The sequence below is a fragment of the Motacilla alba genome, chromosome 9, assembly GCF_015832195.1.
Source record: "Motacilla alba alba isolate MOTALB_02 chromosome 9, Motacilla_alba_V1.0_pri, whole genome shotgun sequence".
NCBI classification, from domain to species: Eukaryota; Metazoa; Chordata; class Aves; order Passeriformes; family Motacillidae; genus Motacilla; species Motacilla alba.
In genome coordinates, this window is record NC_052024.1 from 17,030,297 (window position 1) to 17,058,134 (window position 27,838).

General features: G+C 58.2%; 1 protein-coding gene across 3 annotated transcripts; it reads right to left on the bottom strand.

Annotated features, from left to right (window-relative positions):
* Window positions 1–27,838, bottom strand: EPHB3 (EPH receptor B3). 3 transcript variants are annotated; one of them, XM_038146086.1, is made up of 16 exons: window positions 27,655–27,838; window positions 14,240–14,304; window positions 13,163–13,835; window positions 5,901–6,056; window positions 5,416–5,751; window positions 4,508–4,632; window positions 4,184–4,352; window positions 3,984–4,089; window positions 3,519–3,571; window positions 3,242–3,364; window positions 2,896–3,143; window positions 2,435–2,650; window positions 2,195–2,344; window positions 1,907–2,100; window positions 1,583–1,738; window positions 1–1,268 (listed from the first exon to the last, which is right to left on the bottom strand). In XM_038146086.1, exons 1-16 carry the CDS (start codon window positions 27,749–27,751, stop codon window positions 1,160–1,162), a joined length of 2,976 nt encoding a protein of 991 aa, XP_038002014.1. In that variant the 5' UTR covers window positions 27,752–27,838; the 3' UTR covers window positions 1–1,159. The 3 variants fall into 3 exon arrangements, with proteins under 3 accessions (XP_038002014.1, XP_038002013.1, XP_038002015.1); XM_038146085.1 differs by having other exon boundaries at window positions 3,519–3,616; XM_038146087.1 differs by lacking the exon at window positions 27,655–27,838 and adding an exon at window positions 26,828–27,049 and having other exon boundaries at window positions 3,519–3,616.

Consider the following 27,838-nt stretch of genomic DNA (forward strand, 5'->3'; position numbering starts at 1 on the left):
TCGGGTAAAATTCTTATTGCCTTTATTCTGCCCATTGCCTCCCACAGTCCTGCGGCCAGCACACACCCACGCACGCATGCACACACTCACGCACACTCAGGCACGCTGGGAGTCTCTCCCTCGGCTCGGAGGAACCGGGCTGCAGTGAATCCTCAGGGAAAGGTGAGTGAGTCTTTTGGCAGCAATCACAGCGTGTGTCAGGAGCGGGCAGCCGCGCCGGCGGCACCTGCTCCTTCTGCATAAAAGAGGAGGCTGGGGGAGCCGCGGCCCCCGGCGCAGCCCCCGCCCCAGCCCCGCTCTCCGGCCCCTGGGGGGAGCGCGGCTGCCGTCGGTCCGGGGGCGGAGGGTCCCTGTGCAAACGTGCTGATGGCCTCGCTCTGCAGTCCAGAGCCGGCCAGGAGAACCAAGAGGGTAAGAGATGAGGAGCCGGGCACCTGGTCCCCCTCCCTCCCCTTTCTGCTCCCTCTTATCTTTTTTTAATATATCTCTTTTTTTTTCCTTTTTCTTTTTTTTTTTTTTTGCCTAACTCCCTGCATAGTAAATCGGGTTCGGGTTCTGGCGTGCAAAGCCAAGAAAGGGAGAGAAGCCTTCCCTTCGGACACGTTCCAGTGCAGACCCTTGGGCGGAGGGCTTGCCAGGGCTGGAGAAGAGGAGTGATTGTCTGGGGCTGGTGGCCCCAGCCCTGTCGCTGGCTCGGCCTCCCCCGGCTGCTTCCATGTGGGGAACAGAATTAGGGAAGGCTTCGGACATGTCTGACGGACTCGGCGGACGGGTCAACAGTCTGTGGCCTCGGGGAGGTGAGGGAAGTGAGGATTGGGGGAAAACAGGGTGAAAAGAAATCCAAGAAGCAGAACAACTCTTCAAACCGATGAGCACCAAGACAGGGTGGGAAGTGGGATGTGCCATCTCTGTCCCATAATCCATCTTCAATATGAAGATGTGTTGCTGCCTCGCCATTCCAGGACAAGGGACGAAAAGCTGGGCTCCCTCAGCATGAGTGCCTTCGATCCAGGGAAGGGTGTCCCGTCCCATCCCGTCCCAGGCGACCGTCCGAGGCAGAGGAGCGCCATGTGGAGGGGAAAACGAAGCTGGGCTGCACCGCAAACTGAACCTTTTTGGCAGGTTCCCTTGGTCCGTTCCAATGCAGAGTCCCCTGTGGTCAAACCTGCACTGGGAGAGTCTGGTTCATCTGCAGCCTCATGTCCTGAATGCTGCTCAGGATCTTCTTCTGGTGCCCTGCTAGCGTCACCCCTATCCTCAGCAGGTCCCTGCAAGGAAAAGGTGACAACTCAGCCCCCAGCCACCAGCAACATCAACATGTGGCCCTGCCCCACTGGGGCAATGATCCATCATTACAGCCCTCTGCCAAGCTCCAGTGCTCCAGTGCTCCCTCTAACACCAGAGGGGACTGGATGCTGAATCCTAAACCTGAACTCCCTTGGGATTGGATGCTGAATCCCAGTCATTAATTCAGCCCACCACGCACACAGGTGGGAGGAGGTGGCTGTCAGATAGGCAAGGGACAGTGTGCAGCAGCCCCAGTCCCAGTTTTCTCCCTCCTCCCCTCCAAGCAGGGACTTACTCCGCAGTCATCTGTGCCACCAGGTCAAAGGAGGCAAACCCAGCATTGACGAAGTTCTCCTTGTACCGTCCCATTTTGATGGCATCCAGCCAGTCTCCCACGGTGGTGAAGGTGGTGTAATCTGGGACAGTGCGGTCCAAGAGCGGTTGGGAGATGCTAAAGGGAAAGAGAGTCACAGGTCACAAAGAGCAGGGCACAGAGAAGTGTAAATGGAAGCAAGGGATCCCCATTCTTATCCCCTCCCTCCCACAGCTCTATTCCCAACCACTCCAGTGTTCCCTGGAACTAGGGTAAGTGCTGGCTGGAAACAAGCATGTCACTGACCCAGACTGGACGCTGGCGATGACCTTCAGGCTGGCAGCATTGCGGATGAGCTTGTCCAGCGTGTTGACAATCTGTGCAAATTTGGGCCTCAGGTTGCGGTCACGCACCCAGCAGTCCAGCATCAGCTGGTGCAGTGCAGTGGGGCAGTCCATGGGGGGTGGCAGGCGGTAATCCTGCTCCACAGCATTGATCACCTGCACAGAGATAGGCAGAGGCAGGTTGTGAGCCTCCTGGGCTCCCACAGGCAGCCTACAGCTCCCCGTTCCCTACTCCCCAGAGAGCACTTACATCCTGGTTGGACATATCCCAGTAAGGTCGCTCCCCGTAGGACATCACTTCCCACATGACGATGCCGTAGCTCCACACGTCGCTGGCTGAAGTGAATTTGCGGTAGGCGATGGCCTCGGGAGCTGTCCATCTGATTGGGATCTTGCCTCCCTGCATGGATACACAGCTCCATGATTAATGCATACCTGAGGTGTCTCCCCCCAGCCCCAGATCAGCAGATCCCTTGTGAGTGTCCCATACCAGGGAGCTGGTGTAGGTGGGGTCAGCTGGGTCATCCTCCAGAAAGCGAGAGAGCCCGAAGTCAGACACTTTGCAGACCAAGTTGCTGTTGACCAGGATGTTGCGGGCAGCCAGATCCCGATGCACATAGTTCATCTCTGAAAGGTACTTCATGCCAGCGGCGATGCCTCGCATCATCCCCACCAGCTGGATGACTGTGAACTGCCCATCATTCAGCTGCCAGAGGAGAGATCAGAGGGGTTTGTAACACCCTGAACAGACTGAGGAAGGATCCCAATGTGCTACCACAATCACCTTCCTCCTCCCTAGAGCCACCCCTCTTCTCCCACTCATGATGTCTGTGACGAGCTTAACCCTGGGGACACCAACATGACAATGTGGAGAGATGGAGAAGGGCTCAGAGCTGCTGCCCCCCTATGCCCTGCACCCCCCAGCCCAGGGCAGGAGGGGAGGATGCTTACCCGGAGGAAGGAGTCAAGTGCACAGTTCTCCATGAATTCTGTGATGATCATGACGGGGCGGCTCTTGGTCACCACCCCCTCCAGGTGGATGATGTTGGGGTGGTCGAACTGGCCCATGATGCTGGCCTCACTCAGGAAGTCCCGCCGCTGCCGCTCCGTGTAGCCCACCTTCAGTGTCTTGATGGCCACGAAGATCTCGCGGCGGCCAGGAAGCTTCAGGCGCCCACGGCACACCTCACCAAACTCCCCTGTAGTGGGAAGGAGAGAGGGGAGCAGCACGGTGAGCCAGAGGACAGGGTGAGAGGCAGCAGTCTCAGCACCTGCTGTGCCCAGCCCCAGGACTTGCCTGCTCCAATGACCTCCTCAATTTTCACACAGGAGATGTCAATCTCTTTGGCGAATTCCCGGACAGCTTCGTTTGGGTCCTCGTAGGTGAAAGGGTCAATGTACACCTTCATCCCAGGGGTGACTGCAAGGGCAGAAGCCATCATCAGGAGGGACACAGCAAGGGTGACAGATGTCAAGCCACTTGGCTGGCTGGCTGCCTACCCCTTGTTAGAAAAGGCTGTGCCTTTGCATGGGAGAGGGCAGCCAGAGTCCATTTGCTGGGCTCTCACACTCACCATACTGCTGCAGCTTCTCTGTGTACTCAGGGTCGGTGTTGTTGCGCTGCTTCCTGCCCAAAGGAGACGAGAGGAGGTGTTCAGTAACCATCCCTTTCCTGATGGGGCAAAGACATTCACTGCCAACTTCCAAATCCCAGCACAGACAGCCTATGCCAGAGAGCCTTCCCTCTGGCAGCCTGTGTGCAGAGCCATCCCTCCAGCCGAGGTGCGATGGGAGGAGATGGCCTAGTTGTGCTGAGTGCATGGCAGGAGCCTGGGCAGAGCCCAGCTCGCGCTGGGGAAGCAGAGGCACAGTCCTCCCACAGGACCCCTGCTCTGGGACCCACGTGTGGCCTGTCCAGTCCTTCACTCTGTGGCTGGAGCTGCCAGAGCTCTGCCCACAGGTGAAGGGGAAAGCTCTGTGGCAGACATGAGCAACCCCCAAACCCAGATCTGAAGCCCTCTTCCCTGAAAAGCCAGTACCTGAAGCAGACGATAGCAATCACCACCACCACGATGACGAACACCAGCCCTGCAGTGGCCGAACCCACAATCAGAGGCAGCTCCTGGAAAGTCTTGCTGGTGGAACCTGATGGAGGGACAGGCAGGAATCAAGGTCAAGCTGGGAAAGGAGCAGGCATGGGAGGGCTGGGCGATGGAGGCGGCCCAGTGCTGGTACCTACCGCCCTCCGCAGTTGTCTGGAACTCTGTGGGGAGGCTGTAGCGGCCGTATCCTGCCACGGTGCGTGCCCGGACCTGCACCATGTACCGAGCATTGGCCTTCAGCCCGTCCAGACGCACCGAGTTCTTCTGGCTGGTGACTGTGTTGGCGATGCCATCACTCTGGCCTTGCTGTAGGGCAGATGTGGGTGTCACCTCTGTGAAGCCACCCTCCATTTGCTGGCTCCCACATCCCCCAGGAGCCAGGTTTGCAGGGACCCCCTATGCCATGGTGCTGATGGCCAACTAGAAGGGCTGGAGGAGGGAAAAGGCTGTTGCTGCTTTACCTTCTCCGAGTACTTGATCTCATAGTCCAGAATGATGCCGTTGGGTCTCTCTGGGGGAGTCCACGACAGCGTCATGCTGTTCCCGGTGCTGCTGTGCAGGTGCATCGTCGGTACGGCAGATGGGGCTAGGAAGGAAGGCAGGGAAGGAATGAGCCACCTGCACCAGGTTTCCACCTCCACCATCCCACACAGTGGAGGGAATGCTCTGCCTGTGACCTGCTTGGATAATCTTGGTGGAAAGGCATGGAAAAGCTTTGAGACTGGCCTCCTCCAAGTCTCCAAAAGGAGGTGTGATCTCAGCACCAAGGGGAGCCTCAGAAATAGCACTGAAGTCATGCTTCACCCCATGCCTAGCTGCAGACTGGTCTGGGGAAGGGCCCTGCCAACCCAAACTGGGGCTCCCTCCCCTCCTCCATTTGCCAGGAGCTCTGTGCTCCACCCCAGCAGCAAGACCCGTGAAATCAGATCAGTGCGTAGTGGCTGGAGATTACCAGCACGCTGGAGCGGGGCCAGAGCGGGAGGAAGGAGGGAATGGCAGAGCACTTGGCTGCCTGCAAAGGCTTGGGCTGGTGCTGAGCCTTCCCAGGCACACAGGAGAGAAATCTCATTTCCTTCCTCCTCCCCTCACAGCAGGCACAGCATCTCTGGGGTAGGTCTAGAAGATCCAGAGATCTCTGGAGCATCTGCCAGCCCTAGTCTTCTCCACTTGCATGCATTCTGATCTTATCTCCTCTAGGGACACGCTTTAAACAGAGAGGAGAGTTTACCCAGGGGGTTAGATGCAGGCCCAGAGAGCCAGTTAGGCGGCACCACAAAGGACTGCAGCCTCCCAGGCTGTCAGAAAGAAATCTGCTCCACTCTGCTCTCTGGAGGAGATACAGTCCCTGCTCCCTAGAGGCTCCACTGACCTGCCTGGTTGGTGGTGATGTTGACAGAGGCAAAATGGGGAGGGTAGGGACTCTTGTTGGAGATGCCGTTCACAGCCTGGATCTCGAAAGTGTACTGGGTGTGGGCCATCAGGTTGCTGATGTAGATGCGTCGCTCAGTGAGGCCGAGCTGGCGCGGCACGAACTCCACGTTGTCGTCGCAGCGGGTGCACAGGCGCCGCTCCACGCTGCATTTCTTGCAGATGACGTTGTAGAGCAGGTCATCCCTCCCGCCCGTGTCCTGTGGCTCGCTCCACTCCAGCACCAGCGACGTCTCGTTCACGTTGGAGATGACGTTGCGGGGGGCTGAGGGGACACCTGCAGGGAGATGTGAGGGGCAGGAGTGGGTGTCTTCATGTCCAGCTCACCCCTGGCATGGGCATAGCACATACCCCCATCCCAGACGCAGACCCCCACCACCTCCACAGCTTCCCTTGCCTCCCCTCCTTGCCCAGAGCAGGACTCACTGGTGCAGGCGCTGTCTGCGGGGTCTGTGTCTGCCCGGAAAAAGCCGTTTCGACAAGTGCAGACCATTGCTGCTCCAGAGGTGGTCCGGCTGTTGGGAGGGCAGGGAGAGCAGGGACCTTCCCCCTGCTTAGACTTGAAGGTTCCTGGGCCGCATGCTGGAGGAAAGAAAACCAGACCCAAGTTATAAAGTGAACCCAGAAAACATTCACTGCTCCCACCATAGCTGGGAAGACTCTTCCTCATGGCCCTGCCAAATCTCTGATCAATGGCTTGAAGACCTCAGGCCTCCTACATCAGCCATGCCCAGGGACTCACGGCTGGGAAGGGTGAGAAGAGTGGGCTGCTGGAAGCACCAGATGGCTTATGAAGCAGGCCTGAGGTAACTGGAGGTGGGAAGAGTTGGTCACCACCAGCAGTATGGGGGTACACAGCAGGTCCATCCAGAGCTCCATTCCTCAGTTTTGTATCTTCACTGCCCTTCCCAAGGGTCTTACCATGCTCCCTTCCATGGAGGAAGGCCATGCTGTTTTCCAGGCCTGGCAACCTTCACAGTGCCAGGTCCATCCTCTGGGGAAATATGGCTAGGAAGGAAAGAATTCCTCTACAGCCCTGTCTGCAGCAGCCCCTGCTAGAGGCCTCCACCACCCAAAATCAGCCACTCGGCCCCAAACCTTCCGCCTCAGGCTCTTGAGCCACTTCTCAGTCCCGGGGCGGCGGCACCTCACGAGGTCGGCTCAAGTGGAGCGCTGAGCGAGATGAAAACATTCCTGCAGGTCCTTGGCTGAAGAGCTGCTTCAGCATCACTGCCACCTCCCTCCTCCGCTTCCGATCAGGGTCCTTCAAGGAGCCATGAATCCTGGGATACGGCCCCATTGGCACCGCAAGGTGTTTATTTGTAATGAGGGGCACGTGAAAGGTTTAACAGCACTTGAGCCAAGGAGGAGAGCAGCCTCAGGAACCTGACCCACACCTCAAAATAGCCCAATTTATCACATTGCTGCCCAAGGAAGCGGATTCTGTGCTCTGTGTTTGCAGCCGGATGAGGTGAGAGACCCACCGGCGCCAGCTCTGCTTCAGCATCACCCTGTTTGCCACCGCTGGGGCAGCACCAGCACCAGTGGCCCCAAAGGAGGGCACGTCCTCCTCGCTCCACCACGTTAGGGAAGCTCCCAGGGCAGGTAACCCTCCCACGCCTGTCACACATCATGCTGAAAACAGGAGGATGTTTCCTGGTGCTTCACCAGGCTGAGGCAAGTGGAAGTTTCCTGCTATGAGGCATCTCCCAACACCCTCTGTGGAAGTTTTCCGGCTGGTTGCGGCCCCACATGGGGCGTGGAGTGCTGTGAGTCACACGCTGCCAGGCCGGCCCCGCAGGGACCCGCACACAGCTCCAGGTGCTGTCCTGGGTCCCTGGTTTGTCCAGGCACCGAGCAGCAGCAACCCCAAGGGAGAAGCCCCGCTCCTGTGCAGTGCTGCTGGCCCAGGGGACATGAGAGCAGCCCTTGCAGAGACAACTGCCTGCTCTCCAGCCCCTCTGCCTGGACGGCTGTCAGGAGCTGCTTCCTGCTCCCAGGGTGTGAGCCTTCCAGCAGCGAGACTCTTCTTTGGTCAAAACAGGACCGACTACATGGCTCAACTAACTCCAGCTCCTTGACCTGAGTTCACCCAGCCTCTGGGCCTTCCCTTTGGAAATGAAAGCTTTGCCCGTCCCGGCTGTGCAGGCTGGAAGGCAAAGCAGTGCACAGATCTGCTCCTTGGCAAGCAATGGGAAGCCGGCAGGTCCAGGGCTTCTGCCTCCCCAGCCTGAGACAACCAGGCCACCAGAAAATGTGTCTTTATGTGGACAGCAGAGGCCCAGAGGTCGCAGAGAAGCCTTGGCACAGGCAGACGCACCCCGGCTGGAGTCCCGGGCGGTTCAAACTGGGTGGATGCGGATTCACACATAAGGAACCAGATTGTTGAGGAATGAGAGATGACTGAAACCTCTTGGACAGGAACGCTCTGGGCTCAGAAAGCTGCCAAACATGCTTTGTTTATGGAGAGGAGCCCAGATCCATCAGGGACAAAACCCCCTGAAAAGGCTTGTTAGGGGGAGAGTGAAGCCGGAGCAACCAGAGCTTGTGTGAAGCTGACAGCCCAAGCATGGCATGGCAGCCAAGGACAGCCAGGTGCTTGCAAAGGATGCGGGAGGGATGCAGGAGGGCATTTGCTTTCCAGCACATGAAGTGCCAGCTGGTGCCCAATGGGTTATGGGCATGGAGGTGATAGTGGCCTCCCAGACACAGGAGGAGGGGACAGGCAGAGCTGTCCTTCAGCAGCTCCCTGCCACCCCTAAGCAGTGCCCAGCGTAGGCACAAGGGATGAAGGCCTTTTCTTTGCATCCTCATGCCATCCTGGCAGGAGGGGGATGAGCCATGAACCAGCCCTGTTAAGAAGGGGAAGAGCAGCAGAGGAACCGAGGCCCAGATGCACTCCAGTGTGTAGATTTCCAACTCTGCTTAATAAATCAGAGCATAAAGACCTTGGTGGCAGTGTGACAGCTCTCAGCCGCCACATTTGAAGGCTGTAACCGAGCTGAAAGCTGATCCCAGGTCCCTGGTGGATAAGCCGCTGTGTCATCTCTTCTCTGCAAGAAACTGCCTGTACAACAACCACTGTCTTGGCCGGCACGCTGCGGAACGAGCCTGGGAGCTCTGGAGTGGGAACGTGACTCCATCCAGCCGGAGCTGGGAAGCCAGGCTCCCTTCTCCCTGCCGAGAGCTTTGCATAAGCACTTTTCCTGCTGAAGTGTCCTCAAATAAAATAACAACTCTGAACCTCTGCACACAGATCACATCTCCTGGTGCTGTGCTGCGGTCACTTCTGGGGAGAACATGACAGTCAGTGACAGCCACAGGATAACAGGTCAGGGAACCGAAGCGGAGCTCCCCACTCTGAAGAGGAGCCGCTGGTTTGATGGGAGGGAGAGGCAGTCTGGCCTGACAGCGGAGATCAGCCACAGAGGGGATTTGTGTGGGGCGTGGGAGGGAGGAGGACAGTAACAGAGCCCTGCTGTAAAGCTGCCCCTGCACCCCCCACGGGGCATCGCACTCCCAGCATGGCAAACGTGGCCATCCGGCTGCTTCTGGCAGCCCCTCCAGGATTTGCATCAGCCGCCCACCTCCAGGGCCTGATCCTGCCTCGAAAAGCTGCAGCACAGAGCTGGGGGAAGAGGAGGGTACTACTCCCAAATACAATCTCCACCGTGGTGAATAAAGTTCACGGAAGGGAGCTGAAAAAAACCCCGAAATAAAACCCTTCTGGCAGCAGCAGAGAGCAGTGACTCATCCCGTAGGCAGCCTCCATTATTGCATGGGATGCAGGCAAGCGGCAATGAACCATGCGTGCATCCCCAAAACTCTGGGGTCCCCTCCCCTGGGGAAGGCAGGGATAGCCATGACACACTGGAAAAAAACAGCCCCAAACTACCATGTTTAATGTTTCAACCGCTTCCCATTCACACTACAATATTCCAGCATCCTTCCAGCTATTTCTCTCCCTGTAGGACTGAAGCAGGATGCCTCGGCTGAGCCTAGATAAATTAAACTGATCATATCCCTTTGCCCATCAACCCTGTAATTTCTTTAGAGGCAGCAGTCAGGTTTGTTCGGGACGATCTGTGCTTTATGAACCTGCACAGCTCGCTCCCTTCTCGCTGTCGTAAGTGGCTACAGATGGAGCAGAGCTGTGGAAGCAACAGCCTGGCTACAGCCGAGGCGGTAACTCTGTTTCTAAGTCTCTCTTAAAAGGCAGTTATTTAAAATAAAGTAAAATAATCACTCTTTGGGTGAAAATATTTCACACTAGCGGAGTCCAAAAGTGAATGGAGTAAATCTGAAGGGAGAGAAGGGAAAGAGCCTTTGGGGGTTTGAAGTGGCATCCAAGGAACAGGCAGGAAAACAATTTTTTTCTTTTCTTTTTTTTTTTTTAAGAAAAGAAAAAAAAAATTCAATAAGCAAAGCTGCCTCTTGAGCCACAGTGGGTCACAGGCAGGACGGCAGGGGCAGATTTCCTCGACTGTGTTACAAGTAACCCATTGTGGAGCTGCCTGGCTGCAAACCGGCAGCTCTCCCTGCCTTCCCTGCTGCTGCCTTTGATCTGGAATCCCGGGCAATTAATCCCAGGCAGTTTCACTTCCTGGGTTTCATGCAGCAAGCCCATGTTGCAATGCAAAGCTGCAAACAGTTGGCAAGTGCAATGCTTGCTTGGCAATTTTTTTTAAATTTAATTCAGGGTGATGTTTTCATTAGTCACTGATTGCAAGGGAAATTTATTTTTGCAAAAATTCTGATTTTGGCCCCAGCTTGACCTGCGCTCACCTACTGATTGTGCCCAAATGTTCAGTGTCTGGTGCCACAAGAAAAGAAACATCAGAGACTGAGAAATGGGTCTCAGGAAGGTGTGGTGTCATGCTGGACACTGTCACCTCCAGTGCTCCTACGGTTTGGGTATCCACGGACTGCACCACACAGACTCAGGTCCCCTCCCAGGTGGGGCGCAGGCTCTGGGGGCACTGTGGTCCTCCTCCCAAGTAGAGGGGACATGCAAGGAGGGGGCTCACTGCCCACCCCAGCACAGCAGCCTTTCTGCCTTTGTGTGAAGCCAGCAACACAAGGGGTGCAAATCCCAACAAATCCATCACGGAGCACGTGTCCAGGAGAATTTTTGGGGAGCCCCTTGACACCAAATCCCTTGAACTGTTTGGATGCCTCCTAACCAAAGGAGAAGGGATGGAGCTGGGGGAAAAGTTAAACCCCAGGGGTTGCAGGGTGTGGGGTGTGAGTGCTGTGCACCCCAGCCCATGGAGGCGTGCGGGAGCCTTTGCTCCCCTCCCCGGCCAGCAGCTCCTCCTCGTCCTCCAAGAGCTGCCTCTGCAGCTCTGCTTGGTAGGGAGTGTGTAGGAAGCGGCACAACCCCCAGAAGGGCCGTGCGCTAATTAAATAAAGATAATGAGGCTGAGAATGAGGTGCCAAATCAATGCTGTGGCAACTCAGGAGTAGAGCGCCAGGTACCAGCCTGGCGTATCGCCTTACAAAGCATGCCAAAGAAACTGTCTTCAGTCGGGCAGGATGAGCCCTCTGCTCCCGAGGGACTGGGATACAAGCTGCATTGTAACAGGTCTGAATGTGAGCTCTAATCTTGGCTTGGATGGAGATAAAGAGGAGGAGGAGGAGGAGGTCTTAAAAGGCCACTGAAAGTCTGGGAAAAGGGGGAGATTTACAACAGGGCTTATCCCATCTAAGCAGCAACTGGGTATTGTTATTTATTAAAATGCCATCTGGCACTCTGGAGCGCTGCTCGCCTGCACGGTGAAGCCCCTGCGGACTCCCTGGGGCAGGAGTGATGAAACTCCAGCTTTGGGGGGCTGCATCCACACTGCTGCCCACGACACAGGCTCCAAGACTTCTTGGGGGTGCTGGACTGTGGAAATGGGGTAAGGGAACAGAGGAGAAAAGGAGCTGCAGCTCTGGCTTCTCCCAGGCCTTCTTCAGCTGTTTCCACTTAAAACACACGATCATATGGCGGAAAATCTGATCCTAGAAGCTCAGCGCAACTTTCCCAGAGAAACGTGAGGACACCGCCGCTTCTGCCCAGCGAGAAGGCAAGCTGCCGGATGGAGACGTGCCCATGGCCCAGCGTGGCTTCCCTGCCTGCTGCAGCAGAAGCTGGGGCTTGGTGGGAAATCAAAGGCGCTGGGAAAGCTGCCACATGGGGGTCTGTCCAGCTTGGGGATGTGGAGACGGGACCTTGCCCCAGGCTCCTGAACCTAATCTGAGGAGCTCTATCCTGCCTTGGGATGCTCCCTCTCAGCACATCCCTGGTACTGGCTGGAAACCGTCACCTTGTGCCCAAACCCCACTCTCTGCTGGGAAAGAGCCAACATCGTGTATGGTCTAAGATCTCCCAGTCCAAGCAAGAAGGAAAGCAGCTACCCAGGAGAATGGACCTCAGTGCAGTTTGAAGTGCGGATGGATGCCTGGCACTGGTGTCCATCTGCTCAGGAGGAGCCAGACTGGCTGCTCACAAGACTGATGCAGGGGGCTGTGGCACTGAAGTCAGAGCTGTGCTGGCACTGAAGGTGCTGGAGGCTCTGGATCCCCGGCAGAGCTGCGGCCCTGTGGAGACTGACCTCTCCCTAACCAGCCACAGCAGCATGGCTGTCAGCTACACTGCTCCCAAAGCCAACAGGGAGGCCAGCCCGGCCCGAGCCCCATGTCACAGGCCATCCCAAATCACACGGCCCCTGCCAAGAGCAAAGGGCTGGCGCCAAGCATCCCGTCATCGGCGAGCACAAGGCATCCAGTGCTGGGGGCCCCGCCAGCATCCCACTCCCTGTACAATGCCTGCAGCCAAGGGGAACGGCAACCTTTCTGCCCTAAACCCCAGCCACCCCAGGGCAGGGTCCTCCCTGCCAGAGACAGCTCACAAGAAAAAAAATCACCCCAAGGGAATGCAACATTCATCCAGATAGATTTTTCCTTACCAACACACCCAAACTGGGGTTAAACAGCAACACCAAAGCTATCGTGGGAGAGCATGGCAGCTGCAGGACCCACACAGAGCTATCCTGCTGCTAGGGTGGCTCTCCATCCCCAACATCTCCATATGCAGGATATGTTTCCTTCCCTTCCAGCAAGAACAAGGAGCTTCAGACTCCCTGCCTTCGTGCTGGTCCCTACCATCCCTGCTGCAAGCTTTCAGCACTGGCAGGGGGAGCATGCATCAGCATGGCTTCTCCCACAGGGGAGCCCTGCTCACCACCAGGGCTTCTGAACAAGCCTCCGCACAAGCAGCGTGAAATCACACTTGCCAAGAACAATCACTCACCCCAGCCATGAGCACTGCAGGAGGGAGAGAGGGAAGACGCTGGATACGACAGCAGTGATGAGAGAGAGGTTTTGGTAATGCTCAAGGGCTTAAATGTGCTGGATCCCTGCTGAGGACCATGCCTTGAGCTGCAGCACAGTGCAAGGAGACGCATCCCACTGAGGGTAGCACTGGTGGCTGCTCACAAGTGTGGCCCAGCAGACACTGCATGAGTCCAGACCACAAAGGTTTTAAGGCTTTGGAGTCAAACTGCAGACCAGTCCTCTGAGATATCACCCTGCTCACTCATCAGGGAAAAGCCTCCAAATCCAGACTGAGCTCAACCCAAAACCACCTCCTTCACATCAACGCACCCATGGAGACAAAAGCCACGATCATTCTGCCATGCACATACCTTGGCACTGGGTATCCTTCATGGTGGGCTCATATCCAGCAGCACACGTACATGCTCCCACAGGAACCATCCACTCGCCGTCGCCGTTGCAGTACAGCTTTAGGGGCACGGACACCTCCACTGCATTGGGGATGCAGGTGCCCGGTGCGATGACCAGGGAAGTGGGTTCGGCCCCCGTTAAAGTCTCCGGGAAGATAGCAAAGCCAGCAATGGTGTTGGAGCATTTCTTGTAGAATGCCCGGACGGAGATGAGGGACATGCAGGCTCCCAGGTCTTGGAAGGCAAGGTAAAACCCATTCTTGGAGAGAGGGCCAAAGCTGCGCACCTTGGTGTTCACGCGGCCCGACTCCAGCTTGGAGAAACTCTCATCTGGGGCAATTGTATCCACTTTGATATAGGGGTTCTCCATCCAGAAAGGGCTGTTTGCAGAGGCAGAATCCGTATCTGACTCATAATAGAAGAGGTTGAAGGTCTCTTTGCAGGAGCCAGGGATGTTGGGGATGCTGTTGCAGTCCCGCACAGTGAACTTCAGCTCCACGTAGACGCGCTGGACATCCTGGCGCTGGATGAATTTGGTACGAAGCCAGTTGTTCTGGTTGGCCTCCCGTACGTTGCACACCTGGTACGTGCGGATCGGGTTCATGGCCTCGTCATAACCACTGACCTCTTCCCACTGTGATTGAGAGGGAAAGGGTTAGATCCCCAGCCAGGGACACCGGTGCTACAGACACATCGTGAACGGCACAGGGTGGGGGGGAACAGGCAACAGTCAACAGGGAAGAGCAGCAGCTACACCTTCACCTGTCACAACCCTCCTGGTCATCAAGTTGACTAAGAACAACCCAGGCCAGGGACCATGACACTCCCAACTCCGCTGGCATGGAGTCAAGAGGAGACGGTTTCACGAGGCGAGGATATGCACAGGAGGAAAGGAGAAAGATGCAGCCAGCTTCACAAAGGCACTGGTGAGCAACCATGATCCCCATGGGGCCAAGGCCAGCTCTGCCCTCGATTCCCATGGGGCCAGGGCCAGCTCTACCCTTCAGAGGTCAGGACCAGGGCTGGTTCCAAACTTACCCCTGTCTCCGGATGAGTTGTCCATGCCAACTCAGAGGTCACCCACTTTGTGTCCATCAGGGTCTCTGGAGAGAAAGAAAGGAGAGAAAGAAGTAATTGGAGATGAAGGCCAAGATTAGAGGGGAAAAAAAAACAGGAGGAGTGGGGGAGAGGAGAGCTGAGCCTGACATTTCTGTGGAAAACAGCAACTTGGGGGGTGAGACATGGTGGGAGGAGGGGGGAGCGGCGCAGACAGACTCCAGATTTCTCTTCTCCTGTCAAGAGAACAGGAAGAGCGAGGCGTCCCTGGAGAGCTGTGCTGGAGGAGGCAAGCGGCAGGACGAGGAGCTGGCCAGGTGGCAAGGGGGAGATGGGGACAAGCTGCCATCCCCAGCCACTAGCACAGCCAAACGTGTCCCCCAGGCAGTGCAGGGGTGCCAAAGGAGGAAGACCGGGCGCCCCTGTCCGCACCCTCCCCCTCTGCTTTGGCAGGGCGCGTATTTAATGTGGCTGGGGTTGAAAGGGCCCGTTCCCATGACAGGGCGGTGCGGGCCAGGCAGGTTTATCCAGAGGAGGAGGGACTGGCAGGCTGCTCTCCCAGAGACGCCCCACATCACTCATTTTACAAGAGGGGAGAAGAATTTGACCGTCTGGCCAACATTCCTGGAGCAGACTACAAGACAAACCACCCCGGCAGCATTCCCCAAACAGCCCCAGCCCCAGCCTTGGGGGAGCGAGACGCTTGTCTGGGAAGAGCTGCAATTGCAGGCAGCTGTCGTTAATCCCAGGCAGAGCCGCGTGGCTCCGCGCGAGCACCACGCGCAAAAACCAGGAGTGAAACACAAGGACGAGAGCACACTGACAAGCTCAGGGGCCAATGGCCCCTCTGTGAGCTGCTGGCCCTGTGAGCTCCGTTCCAGGGATGGTTCTTAGGCTGTCTGGAGGGGAGCAGGCATCCCAGCACCCCAGGGTCCTCTGGACCTTCTTCTGCCCTGGGGGGGGTTTGGTGCAAGGGGGGTGCAAATGCCTGGAGATCCTGGTGTACTCAGGGGGGCTCTGCTGCCTGCACTGAGCAGGACCCAGGACCAGGGCCAAAAAACCTCCCTGATGAGGGCATCCCCTGCCCCAGCCACAAGTATGGCCCCATCCGAAACCTTGTGCAGCTCCCCAAGGGCTGCCCATCCGTCCGCTCCTCAGCTCACCTGGACTCAAGATGAAAGGCAGGGAGCCATGGCTCTCCTAGACCCAGCAGTGGGCTGGGAGCCGCTCACTCTCGCTGGCTGGGGCACAAGGACGTGCCAGGGCAGCTCAGTTGTGCTCAGCCCCACAGCAAGGGGCAGTTTCAGCTTCTTTCCTTCTACCCCAGGAAAACCCCAGGCTGACCTAGGCAGGGAGGAAGTGTGGAGGAGGAAGGAAGTATTCACGCATCGCAGGGTTTCGGATGAAGCCCGACTGGAGGTAAACACCTTCTTCCCGCGTCCCACCCCAGTGAGACCCGCCAGCAGCTCCCAGGCCAGCACCCACAGGCAGGCTGGGAGCACAGGCTGTGGGTGCCACCGCAGCACAGATAAACAAGCACGTTTGGGGACACGTGGGCTCTCTGACCTGCCTTGTGGCTTGCCAGGTTGCCAGCTGGGCCAGCGAGCTTGCTTCTTGCCCAGGCTGTTCGCCCAGAGCAAACACAAACACAGTCCCATTGTGGCCTGATGGCAGCAGCAGTGGGCATGGCACTGGGGATAAAGGGAAGAAAACCTTTCATGGTGCCAACTCCCCATTGGTAGAGGTGCAGAGGGGCAGCATCTACAACAGACTCCAGTACAGAGTGGTTGCTGGGCAGGGGTTATTTGCTGTTTCTCAAGAACAAACTAGGGGCATCTGGCAAAAACAGAGGAAGAGAAGGAAGAAACCCTCTGTCAAGCAGGTAATGCAGATGGGGTGGGACACAGCATGGGCAGAATGGGTTTGTGCACCCATAAGGCAGCTTCTGCTCAGTCCCAAGGCACTACCTGCCCAGGGGACACAGCAAGCCGCCATCTTTCTCCCTTTCCATTTCCCACACCATCAGTTACTGAACCCCAGCAGGATCCCAAGTGTGGCTTTGCATGACCACAAGACCACAGGAGACACTGCTGCGCTTCCCAGACCCCTGCATGGTGTGGCTGCCAGGGTGGGCAGGCAGTGCCAGATGATGGGAGAGCAGGTTCCAGAAGGGGGCTGCCCACACCTCTGCAAGGGACAGGCCCTGTGCTGGCTGCCCTAATAAGGGCACAGCGGTGCTGAGGGCCCAGACACGCCGTGCTGGCGGTGAGCAGAGCCAAGCGTGTGCTCAGCGCTCACAGTGCGGGGCTGCCAACTCCCGGTGCAGAGACTCTGTGCGGGTCCAGCCAGTGCAGGGCCCTGCTGCTGGCACGGCCAGCTGGGGGTGTTTCTGCAGGAGGAGCAGGGAAGGGATGCCCTGTGTTCTCAGGGCTGGGGCTGCTGATGGATGAGCGGCTGTGGCGGTGAGTCAGGCTGGGGAGATGGGGATCTGGGTGGCAGGGTGTGCCCGCAAATAGAGTGACACAAGGATGCTGTGGCAAGCCACAGCATAGCATGGACTGACCAGACCACGGTGGGTGTCTGCCTCCCGAGCCTGTCCAGGGTATGCGGGAACTCTGCTGCACAGCAGCAGGCCCCATGTAGGAAGCCCTTGCCATGGCAGTTGTCCCCTCTGGCAGCGTCCTTCTCCTTGAGTGTTGGCCGTGGGCAGAACCTTAGCTTGGACAGGAGGCTTGCTGCCTGCATCCTAATTTGGCAGCATCTGCCATCTGACCAGCAGAGGAGAGAAAAACTGACAGAGCCAAGCCGGCTGTTGGCGCGAGAGCCACATAAACCACACAGAGAGAGCGGGGAGGGGAAATAATAATAATAAAAAAAATTCACTGAGCAACTCAGCTAAAGGAAACAGGCTGAGCACAGAGGGCAGAGGGGGTTTCCTGCAGCCACAGGACTGACCCAGGTGGGGTCAGTGGAGCCTCCCAGACCCTTGCAGCCTGCCATTGTGAAGGTCGTGGGTGGAAGGCCCTACGGGCTTCTGTGCTGCGTGGTCCAGGGGCTGGTGGCATACGCTGAGCTGAATCGCAGAAACTGCTCTCAGCCCTTAAAGGTGCCGCAGAGCTCTCACCGTCGCCTGGCCCTGAACCTGGTCCTCTCTCCCAAAAATACTGGGGCACACCAAGCACTGGCCCCCCATGAAGGGGTGTGTGAAAGGGCATGCTTGGGCTGGGGAGCCCAAGCACTGGGCTTCAGTGGTTCAGGATCAAGCAGCTGCTCTCTTCCTCCGGCCCATGGTGCCACAGGGGGGTTGAGAGGTGTCACTGGTGATTTCCCGGCGCGGTTCAGGTTTGCAGGTGCTGTGGAGGGACGTGAACGGCGTCAGGGCTGGCTGAACAGTGAGTCAAAGCCACTTCAATCCCGCACACCACAGCAAGAGCCTGGTCCCATTAGTCAACGGGAAATTGGCTCCCAATTTTGCCAGCTTGGGGAAGTCACCCTAAGGCTTGCTTTATCACTGTCTGCAGTGCTGGGAGTTGTCCTCTCCTTACCTTCAGCTGGGCAAAATCAAGGCATGGAGTAGGAGCCTCACTATGCTCAGCAAGTGCAGCCAGCCAGGCTTGACTCCACATAGAAGCAGAAGTTCCATGGCAGAGTAGGATCCCAGGACAGGGAAAGATTCTTACTCCTTGGACAGGGCTGTAAACATCATTCTGGCTGCCTCTTCCCTGCCCTGCACATCTCCTCCCAAGCACACTCTGAGCCACAAAGACGAGCGGTCCCCTACCAGCAGCCCTCCCATCACCTCCACAGAGTCCCAGCAGTTCACTAGGTGTTTGAAGCCCTGGCAAGGACCCATCTGGAGCTGGGGACCTCTTTCTCCCGGTGCTGAGGCTCAGGAATGCAGCATGCATGGTCTGAGGCCAGCGAAAATGTTTGAACTCCCCCCTTAAGAGGCCCAGAGAGCCCGTCTCGCGCTGTTGAGCGGCAGACGCGCGCGGCAGCGATGGCTGAGCCAGAAAAGGGGGGGAAATATCAAAATTCTTTCAAGATGAAGCCACTGGGGAAGACTCAATCGTCTCCACCAATAAGCTCCACTTTGAATGCTCTCCCCTTTGAATACGTGGACTGATGGCTTTTATCAGGATACACTGGCAATATAGGATGCCAGCTCTTTGGCCCGATAAGGAGAAGGCAGCTCATGCAAGTCCAGAGCATCCTGGAAGAAGGCAAGGGAGAAGAGTTAGTAAAGACACCCACGCAGCCTCGCTGCAAACAGAGGAACCTGTTCTGCAACGTGCCCATGCTCTCTGTGAGCTATGCACACCGTGGCACCGTGTCTGCAGGAGCTCAGCACAGGGCAAGTGGCCCAGGCCAGCCTTATGTGGCCCCTTGCCCCACACTGAGCTCCTGCAGATGCCATCAATGGCTGGGCCATTTGCCCCAGGACATGGCTCAGCTTCCACCATGGTGGCTGCTAATGGTGGTGCCAGGTGCCTCTTTTCCCCCTCACTGCCATGTTTTCTCCTCTGGAAGGAAAGCTAGCTTGTTTAGAGATGCACTTTTAATCCTGGATACTGCCTGCTATTCAAAAAGCCACCAAAAGGGGCATCTCTGCATATTTTAATTTCTTTCTCAGTTTTGAAGATAATTACACCAGGAGTGAGTGGCCTTGCGTGCTCCCCATTCATGCACCTATCGGTACAATTAATCCCAGCACTGTTCTGAGCAGCGGCACAAAGGGCCTTTGGTGTAAGGTCCTTTATCTGGGAACAAAGAGCTGCCTGTGGGAGAGAACCTGAGGTTGCACTTTTCCCGCTGACAAGCGTTCCGTACACAAAAGCTGAGCCACAGGAGCGCCCTGCGAGCGCGTCAGGTCTGGGAGACCCCGCAACACGTTTTCTTGAAGCATGTGGCTCACCCAGATCCCTCCTCCTCCTCCTCCAGGAGGGTTCTTCCCCCTCTGACCCCAGCTAAACCCTGCAACCATCCTCCTCTCAGGCAGGGGATGTCCCTGCTCCAAAGCTAGGTGACTCCTCATGCTGCCTGCATTTAGGAAGCTCTCCCGTCCCACTCAGCCCAGTGCTCCATGGATGGAGCACACCACAGACAGCAGCTCTGGAGCACAGGAGGTGGCGTGCTGGGAGGTTTTGGCACTTGGCAGTCCCTTGTGCCGGAGCTGCACTGCAGGGAGGAGAGGCTCTTGCTGATGCAGTCAAGAGCCAGGAGAGCAGGGAGGAAGGCTGCAGCCAGCGTGGGAGGCATCAGGCAGGGAACCAGCAGGCACCCTCGGTGGTCAGGGGGTACCCATGGTGGAGGTGCCAGGCATGGGGTTTGTGAGCCTGGGGAAGGTTCTGGCAGGCACTATTTGTTAGTTCTCTCTGCAGGGATGGGGCTGGCAGCACTGCCAGCACGCTGTACAACTCACATGTCCTCATCCTCCCTCAGGAATCCCATCTCTTCCAAGGACCCCCTGCACACCCATCTACCCTAGTGCCCAGTGCAAGGCCAGGGGGCTGTGCTGGTCCCACCCTTGCCCTCCCCGACTGTCAGGCCGGGCAGGCCAGGCAGCGCGGTTCAGCCCAAGGGAAGGGCTGGAGCACTCCCTATCACCGCCCACGCTGGGAACCTGTCCTTATGACAAGCAGGGCGCCTGCTGCTCCCCAGTGCCGAGGGGGGAGACGCGAGGCTGCCACAGGAGCTGGCCCCCCACCTCATCCCTCTCCAGGGGTGCACAGGGGCTCTGACCGCACATGCCCAACGTCCACTTGTCCCAGGTCCAAGGCAAGCCAGCGACTTGTCAATGAACTGGGAACAAAGGGAAGAGAGGAGGGGAAGAAAGAAAAAAAAGGGGCCTGTATCACAGCTGTGGCCCTTCATGCCAAGGGCGTTTGGCCCGTCATCAAAGGGGATTGGATTTGCTGAGGCAAATGATGACACATCCACTTCAAGCGGGGCAGGTTCTGCCTGCTGCTGGAGGCGAGCCACTGGAGTGAAGAAGTACTGTGGGCACTTAATAATAGACTCATTATTTCTGCATTATGGCAGGGCCCAGAGGCCCAAACTGAGATTAATGCCCCTCTGTGCACTCAGGGCACATGCACACACCAAGCCATGCAGCCCCTGCCCAGAGAGCCCAGCCAGTGGTGGGCAGCACTGCCAGTCCTGGCATCACTCACCACTGCCAGTTCCAGCCCTGCCAGAACCATGGTAAGCTCACAACAGGGCCCAAAACTCCAATTCCAACGATGCTCCAAGGATGGATCCTTCATTTCCCAATCCCACACCTACATTGGGGATTAACCTCAAGCCAGGAGACGGTCCCATGGCTCTGAGCCACTGGCCTACTGCATCTCTCTCACGGTCCTCCCCATTCCATCCCGATGTCCTGCACCTTCTGCATTGGCCAGGTCCAGATCCCAGATGACTGGGAGCTGCCTGGCACATGGGGTGGAGGGGGACAGGAATGCTCCCTCCATCCAGCCCTGCCCTGTCGCCAACCCACCATCCACTAACTGGCTGAAGAGGGTTTTCCGGCCACGTGCTCCTCACCAGGAGCTGTTTCCTGATGGCTGCGAGACAGACTGAAGCATGTGAGAGAGGACAGGTGCCAGCTCTGCAAAAGGCAGATCAAGTGGCAGTGGCTAGGATGCAGGGAGGGATGGGTGCTCATTTCCGCCTGGTCACGCACTGGATCGAGGCGGGAAGGACAGATTTCTGCCGTTTTATGAGCCGAGCCATGCCAAGCTGGGCTCCAGCACCCGCCAGCATCACACTGTGTGCACCCCCTTCTAAACCACAGCACTTGGAGGCTCGGACTCTTGCAGGACAGCAGCTTCCACCCTCCAGCTGCACGCCAAGGACACGTGCAGCCCGCTGCCCAAAGCCTGCCAGGTCCCGCTGCCAGGCCCTGGTCCTGCAGAAAGGCTGTACCAACACTGGGAGAAGATGGGAGCCAGCTGCCCGAGCCCAGCCCTGCACTGCAATTACTGTTCTATTAATACCTCAGGGATTTCGGATGTCAGAGCCCAGCGTGCTACGCCAGGGTCAGCTTGGCCAAGGAAGAGCTGCCATCCCTGCCCACGCGGTGGATGTGCCCCGGTACTTGCTGCTTCAGCTTGTCTAGGGGGAAAAGATGCTTTTGCTGTGCCAGGCTGTGTGCAAAGGGGAATGGACAGATCCCACAGACAGCCTCTCATCCTTGCCTGCTGCCAGACTGCCCACTTGGGACAGGAATATCCCTTCCTGGCCCAGGGGAAGGGGCTGCCCGCTGCAGCTCTCTGCCATATGGACAATGTGACCAGCTGTGCCAGGCAGGCAGGAGCTCTAGGGCCAGCAGGCAGGACAGATTTATAGGTCACCGTCCCCAGCAGGAATGGCCATGCCGCCGTCCTCTGCTGCCACAGAAATAACTCATCTGATCAGGAGATGCTAGACCTGTTCGAGCCACAAATGCCATTGACTAGGACACAGGCAGCAAATCAGCCTGCAAAGCCACCCTTGTTTCCAGACCATGTTATGATGGGGACACTCCTGCCACCACTCTCTGTGACCCCACTGCCCTGTGGCCATGGTTTCCTGGGGCAGGTGTCCCCAGGGGGCCACCAAGCAGAGCTGGGCTGGTAGGGGTGGATGAAGAGCCCCAAAGTCCCCAGGGGACGGAAGAAAAGGCGGTCGGTACTGCAGACCTGCCTCCGCAGGGCAACTGTTTTCGTCAGGCTGAGATCCAAAAGGCCCCTCTCTCCCTCCAGCTCCATTTTTTTTCCAGGTTGTACTTTTGGAAAGTGCCCAGAGAAAGAGTAATGATATTTAAAAGAAAAAAAACAACCACCCCTTCCCCAAAAAAGGTTACTCTGTGCACATCCAAAGGCTCGCCCCACAGACGGGTAGCTTGGCTGCCAAGCTCCATCCCATCCCAGCAGCGCAGAGTGGGAGTTTCTGCCAAGATCTCCCTCCTCTCTACTGCCTGGGGCAGTTACCCAAATCTCTGCGCTGCTCTCTGCTCACTTCCTCAGCTCTCCGAGAGCACCAAGCCCATCTGGAACTGCTTAAACCCAAATACTGCCCCCCCCCCTCCCTCCTCCACCTCCCCCACCCCCAAAGTCAGATTCTTCCAAAGTTAAAACAAGCACAGAGTCAGGAGGGGGTGCCGGGCCGGGCTGACTCGCTCCTTCATTTCGGTTTAATTTCTGGGGAACTAGAATAAATCTGTTCCTGGCGATCGTTCAAGCCCTGCACATTTTTCTCATTAATAAAAAAAGGCCTTGGATAGCACGCCGCGTGTGCATGCCCCCCTCCCTGCGGGGTCCCCCTGTGCCCCAGCCCTTGCTGGGCAGGCACTGAGCACCTGAGAGATGCAGGACTGGGTGCAGGGGACATGGGGACAGCAGTGTCCCTTCCCAGGGACAGGGATGGATTTCGGCAGCCCTGCGCAACAGCCACACCTCACAGAGGAACAGGGAGGCTCAAATCCCCCCGCAGCTGCTGCTGGGCAGGAGAATCCTGGGGGAGGGCTCCCCTGGGAGGGGACATCCCTGCTGCCCACCCCTGCGGCACTGCAGCCCCCGCAGGGCCCCCGGGGCATTCCTGGGGAGGGGGCCGAGAAACAGGTGTTTGTCAACAGCTTCTGCCACATGCATGAGAAACGCCAGGCCCCGCAGCGCAGCAGGGCTTAGCAATGGGCAAAAATAAAATAAAGAGAACCCCCAGCAAAATCCTCCCTCCTGTCCCAGGCAGGGACCCTCAGCCAGCACACGCTGGCACGTGCATGGAGAGCGGCCATGGGGCCGGCGCTCGGCCCTGCTGCTGCGCTCCAGCCTCTTCTCAAGATGGCTCCCGCTCCTCTTCAGCGGGGCGGCCATGCGAAGACAGCACTGGGCTCGCTACCTCCCGACTCAGGCAGCACAGGCTGCAGGGCTGAGCTGCGCCGAGGGGAAAGAGGGCACCAGGGCAGGGATGCAGCCCCTCTGGGAGTGGTGGCACTGTGGGAAAGGGACGTGGCCCTGCAGAAAGGGGACGTTGCCCTACTCCCAAGCTCAGCACCATGACTGCTCCGTGGCAATGCTGAGGGTGGATGATAATGGCCCCCAAGTGCAGGAGGATGAGGCTTCACCAACAGTGCCAAGCCTGTCCCTTCACAGGGAGGATACCCACCCGCCTTCCTTACAAAATGGCTCCCACTTGAGGCTCAGCTCTGCGAGGGAACAGCCCATGCCCCACAGCCAGCACCGCCCAGCCAGAGCACAGGGCTGGGTTTGGAGCAACAACAACAACAAAAATGCAATAAAAAAACCAAAACATGACTTCAAATGGGACGGTCCCAGTCGGGTGGGAGTGTCACTGCAACAGGCTGCCTGGCCTTCAAGATGGCAGCCCATCCCTTGGGGCATGGGGCTCTGCCTGGCTCTGCAAGGAGATTCCTGCCCATGGAGGGGCACCACCATCCCCCAAATGCTTCATGGGAACATGCTGGACCCAGAAACAACAGCAACTCATTATGGTTTCAACCACCGAGAAGCTTGTGGCAACGGCAACCACCAGCTGCACCGCAGCCCTTGGGTAGAGTCCCCCTTTCCCAGAGTTCTCCTCCGGGGGAGGCTGACACCCACCCTGTGGTCTGCACCAGCTGGGAATGGGGATTCCGACCCCGGGGCCACCCCAGCACCCTTCCCCCAGCGCGGCTCCCAGGCGGAGACGCTTAATCCCGACAAACCAGTTTGACTCAGCACAACAGGAACAGCTACAATTTTAAAAACATGCAAGTCTGTGATTCAGATTGCTGGGGCTGTTTTAATTAAACGCCAAGCTCCTCTGCTCCAGCAGCAGCAGCAAACGGCTCACGGAAAGAAAATGCAACAAACTGGTTTCCCCAAATATCTCTTGCAGTAAGTCATCATAACAAAACAAGGAGTTTCGGTTCATTCCTTAAAAACCAGAGGCCGCTATTCCCAATTGCAAGGGCTGGGCAGGCATGGCCTGGCAGCCACAGCCTCGCTGTACACTGAGGGAGAAATGTGGGGCTGCAAACGGACCCTGGTGCTCCAAGTTTTTCCTCTCCCCAGCTCTCCGCATGCTCCGTTAGACACAAAGGAAAGCCCTTCTCCTCCCCTCCTCGGCAGCACGGACGGGAAGGCTTCCGCGAGTGCAGCTTTTACTGAGGAACAGGAGATTTAATGAATCCAGCGAGTGTTGCAGAGCCCCACGATCCACTTTCCCTCACAGCCCTACCCCAAGCACCCATAAAACAGCAGGGCCAACTTCACCCATTGCCCCACCAAGAAACAAGCCATTTCTGTGAAAAGTAATTAAACAGAAAGCAAATCTCTCTGCCAAGAAAATACCTGGCAGCTCCAGCAAAGGGGTCAATTAAGCAGGGGTTTGCCAGTGCAGAGAGAAGTGTGGTCAATCTGTGTGACACCCAGCTAGGGTCGGGGAGGTGTCACTGGGCAGAGCCCAGATGAAGAAAATACCCCCCTAGAAATCTTGCTGCGCTGTGGGGTTTGGCTATTTCACTAGAGCCCAAGTCTGCTCAGGACTACGTGCAGCAAACTACAGTGCTTCTGCATGGGAGTTCACGGAGAAGCACGTGGGAAACTCCAAGTTTAAATGGAGTCCTGAATCCAGAGAGGCCGCTCAGAACAGGAACAGCCTGGGAGAGTGGCTCCTAGGGAGAGCAGGTCCCTGTCTCAAGTCTACCCACACCCCCGGGGCGACAGGCAGATCCAGTCTGTGGCTGTCCATGCTCCCTTGGGCCAGGGTGTTTTGAAGCCTGGGGTTTTAGCCCTGGATGGTCGGCAAAGGCCCGGAACGCGGCACATTCCCTGCGCTGTTCCGCCACGTCCGCTCCCCACAGGGCCTCTGCTCCCACAGCCCCGCTGGGACAAACTTCTCGGCTCAAACCCCTGTGCTGGAGAAAGGATCCGCTGTTGCCCCTGGATAGAGCATTCCTTCTGCAGCCGGCCCGGGGACTGCTGAACCGGAGAAGAAAAACACATTGTGACTTCAAACAGACCCAGCGCACTTACAGGATCTGGAGAGAAACCATTTTCTCCTCGGCAGCACAAAGCCCTCACTGAGCTGCTGCCGAGCACGGCTTTTCTCCTCCACCCCCATGGGGCCTTGTAAAGAAACCCAACTCCCCGCCATCCCCTGGGGAATGGGGAGCGCCATCCAGCCCCAAAGCCCCCGGCCCGTCCAGCCCGGCACCAGCCGCAAGCCCAGCCCTTTGCACCTCGGAGGGGACGGTAAAGTGGCCGGGTCTGGGGACCGCTCGCTGCTGTTGTCTGCAGGACGTGCGTACAGATTTATGGCCACGCCAGATTTATGATCAGCACTAAAATATCCAAACAAACGTGCACATGAGATTTACAGTAACCTCTGGAACGCGCCAGTCCCCGTCAGGAAGCAGCGGTGAGCGTGGACAGAAATGCCAAACGTAGCAGAAGAGCGGGAGCTCGCTGACCCTGATGCGAGCAGCAGCTTCCCTAAGCTGCAGAGGCAGAAGCCTCTCCAGGCCAGCTGCAACTTTCCCTCCAGCTCGAACAAGAGCACAGGGAAAAAAATAATTAAAAAAAAAAAAAAGAAAAAAAAAAAAAGAAGAAAAAAAAAGAAAGAGAAAATCCCACGGGGAATCGGGGCCAGCCTGAAAACTGCTGGGCAGCTGCCAGCCAGCCCCGAAGTGGTCCCACTGGGCTCGCACCCAGCTGGGCCCTGACCTCTCAGACGGTGTGCTCAGCCCCTGACCCCTCCACACATTCGGGAAGCTGAAAAAACCCAGTGCCTCCTCAGCAGGGCCTGTTTATTTTCTCTCCATCCGACTCTTTGCAGTGCTCCATCCCCAGACGGCAGTGGGGGAGAGGCTGGAGGGACTGTCCCCAGGTGATACACACCGGTGCTGCCAGCCCCCACGCCAGCTATCCTTCCCAAATTCCTAAACCGCTGATGGGGAAGCAGGTTGCGAGAGGCTACCTGCAAGCGTGGGGCTACCCGCAAGCGCGGGGCCCCGCCGGGCTCCCTGCCCACAACTTCATCCCCCGGCAGCTCTCCAGAAGGCAGGGATCCCCGGGCGGGTGCTCCCCATCCCGCGAGGGCTGAGTGCCGGCGGCTTCCCCCTTCCCCTCCTGCCGCGGGGCTCCCGCTTAGCCGGGAGCTCACGGACCCGGCAGGCCCACAGCTCTGATTCCTACAGCGTACAAAGAACGAGGGGTTTTAATTTTTTGTTTTCCTTTTAAAGAAAAACCAAAAAAAAAATCGCACGGAGGGAGGATAAAAAGGAACGCGGACAACAAGCACCCCCCAAACTTTCTACAAAGCCCAAAGCTAGAGAAAAGACGACCCCCAACCACCGCAGCGGGGGAGGGCTCCTGCCCACGGCCACCCCCGGCGCCGCGGCCCGAACCTTGCAACGCGGGGCGATGGCAGCGGGAGCCCGAAGCACGAAACCGCCTCCGAGCAGCCCCCGCCGCCCCCTGCCCGGGCGGGGGCACCCACGGCTCCGCTCCGACCGGGGGATCTCCCTTCCCTTCCGTCCCTCCCTCGCCAGCCCCCTCCCGCCGCTCCGGCAGCGGGTTCGGTTACCGGACACCGGAACGCCGCCGCCCCGGCACTCCGACTGGAGCCTCGCACACTTTTGTGCCCAGACAAAAACGCGTCCGGGCCCTCTTCTCCTCCTTCTCGCCGGTGCGACCCGCTTTGCCCGCTCGGGAACCCCCGGGACCCAGCGGGGCCAAAAGCCTCTTTCCTCGCTCAAAGCTGCGGGTGCAGCGGCGCTGCCCCGCGGACCTGGGCTCACTTTCCAAGGGGGAGAGAATTACTCCCCGTTCTATTCCCAACTCCATCGGAGCTCAAGGGTGGGCGAGCCGCGGAGCGCAGACCCGGTCGGGGGTAGACACGGCACGCGTGGCCATTCGCCCCGGAGGTCCCACGCTGGAGCCTCGGGGGTTAAGGCAGCGGGCGCGGCGAGCCCTGCCGGGGAAGGGATGGAGCCGGACACGGCACACGGACACTCCTTCCGCGGCCCCACCAGTTCTGGCACGCCAAGAGCTTCCACTGAAAGAAATATTAATTTTCCAGCCCTCTCGGTCGTGGCGAAAAGCCTCGAAACGTGAACCGAGTATCCAAAGAGGCGCCGCTCCCTGCCAGCAGCCGCCGGCCGCGGATGCCGCGGCTCTGCCGCGCCGGGCTCGGTTCCACGGGGCGTTGACTCCGAAACCTACGGAGGGCGGCTAAGCGCTGGGAGCGGGGCTGCGGCGGCGAGCTCTCGGCGGGTACAACCGGGCATCCCCGGCGCGACGACGAGTCGCGCTGAGCCACCACGGGCCTGGGACATCCCGGAGGATGCGTGCACCCGTGCGCGGTCGCCCGGGCCCCGGTGCGGCGGACGGGCACGCCCGCCCGGTACTCACCCTCCAGAGCGCGGCGGCCACCGGGGAGCAGCAGGAGCAGCAGAAGGGGGAGCAGCGGCGGCGGCGGCGGGGGGGCCCCCGGGCGGGCCGCGGCCATAGCGGGGGCGGTGCGGGCGGCCCCGCCGGGCAGTCCCGAGCTCGGCGCCACGCGCGGCTCCTCTCGCCGCCGCGCCACGCTCGCGCT

Coding starts and splice junctions, on each gene's coding strand:
- EPHB3 (XM_038146085.1), bottom strand. CDS start 27,751: ATGGCCGCGGCCCGCCCGGGGGCCCCCCCGCCGCCGCCGCCGCTGCTC. Junction 4,090..4,183: donor CCAGACAACTGCGGAGGGCG/GTAGGTACCAGC, acceptor TCCCTCCATCAG/GTTCCACCAGCAAGACTTTC. Junction 3,144..3,241: donor TGAGGAGGTCATTGGAGCAG/GCAAGTCCTGGG, acceptor TTCCCACTACAG/GGGAGTTTGGTGAGGTGTGC.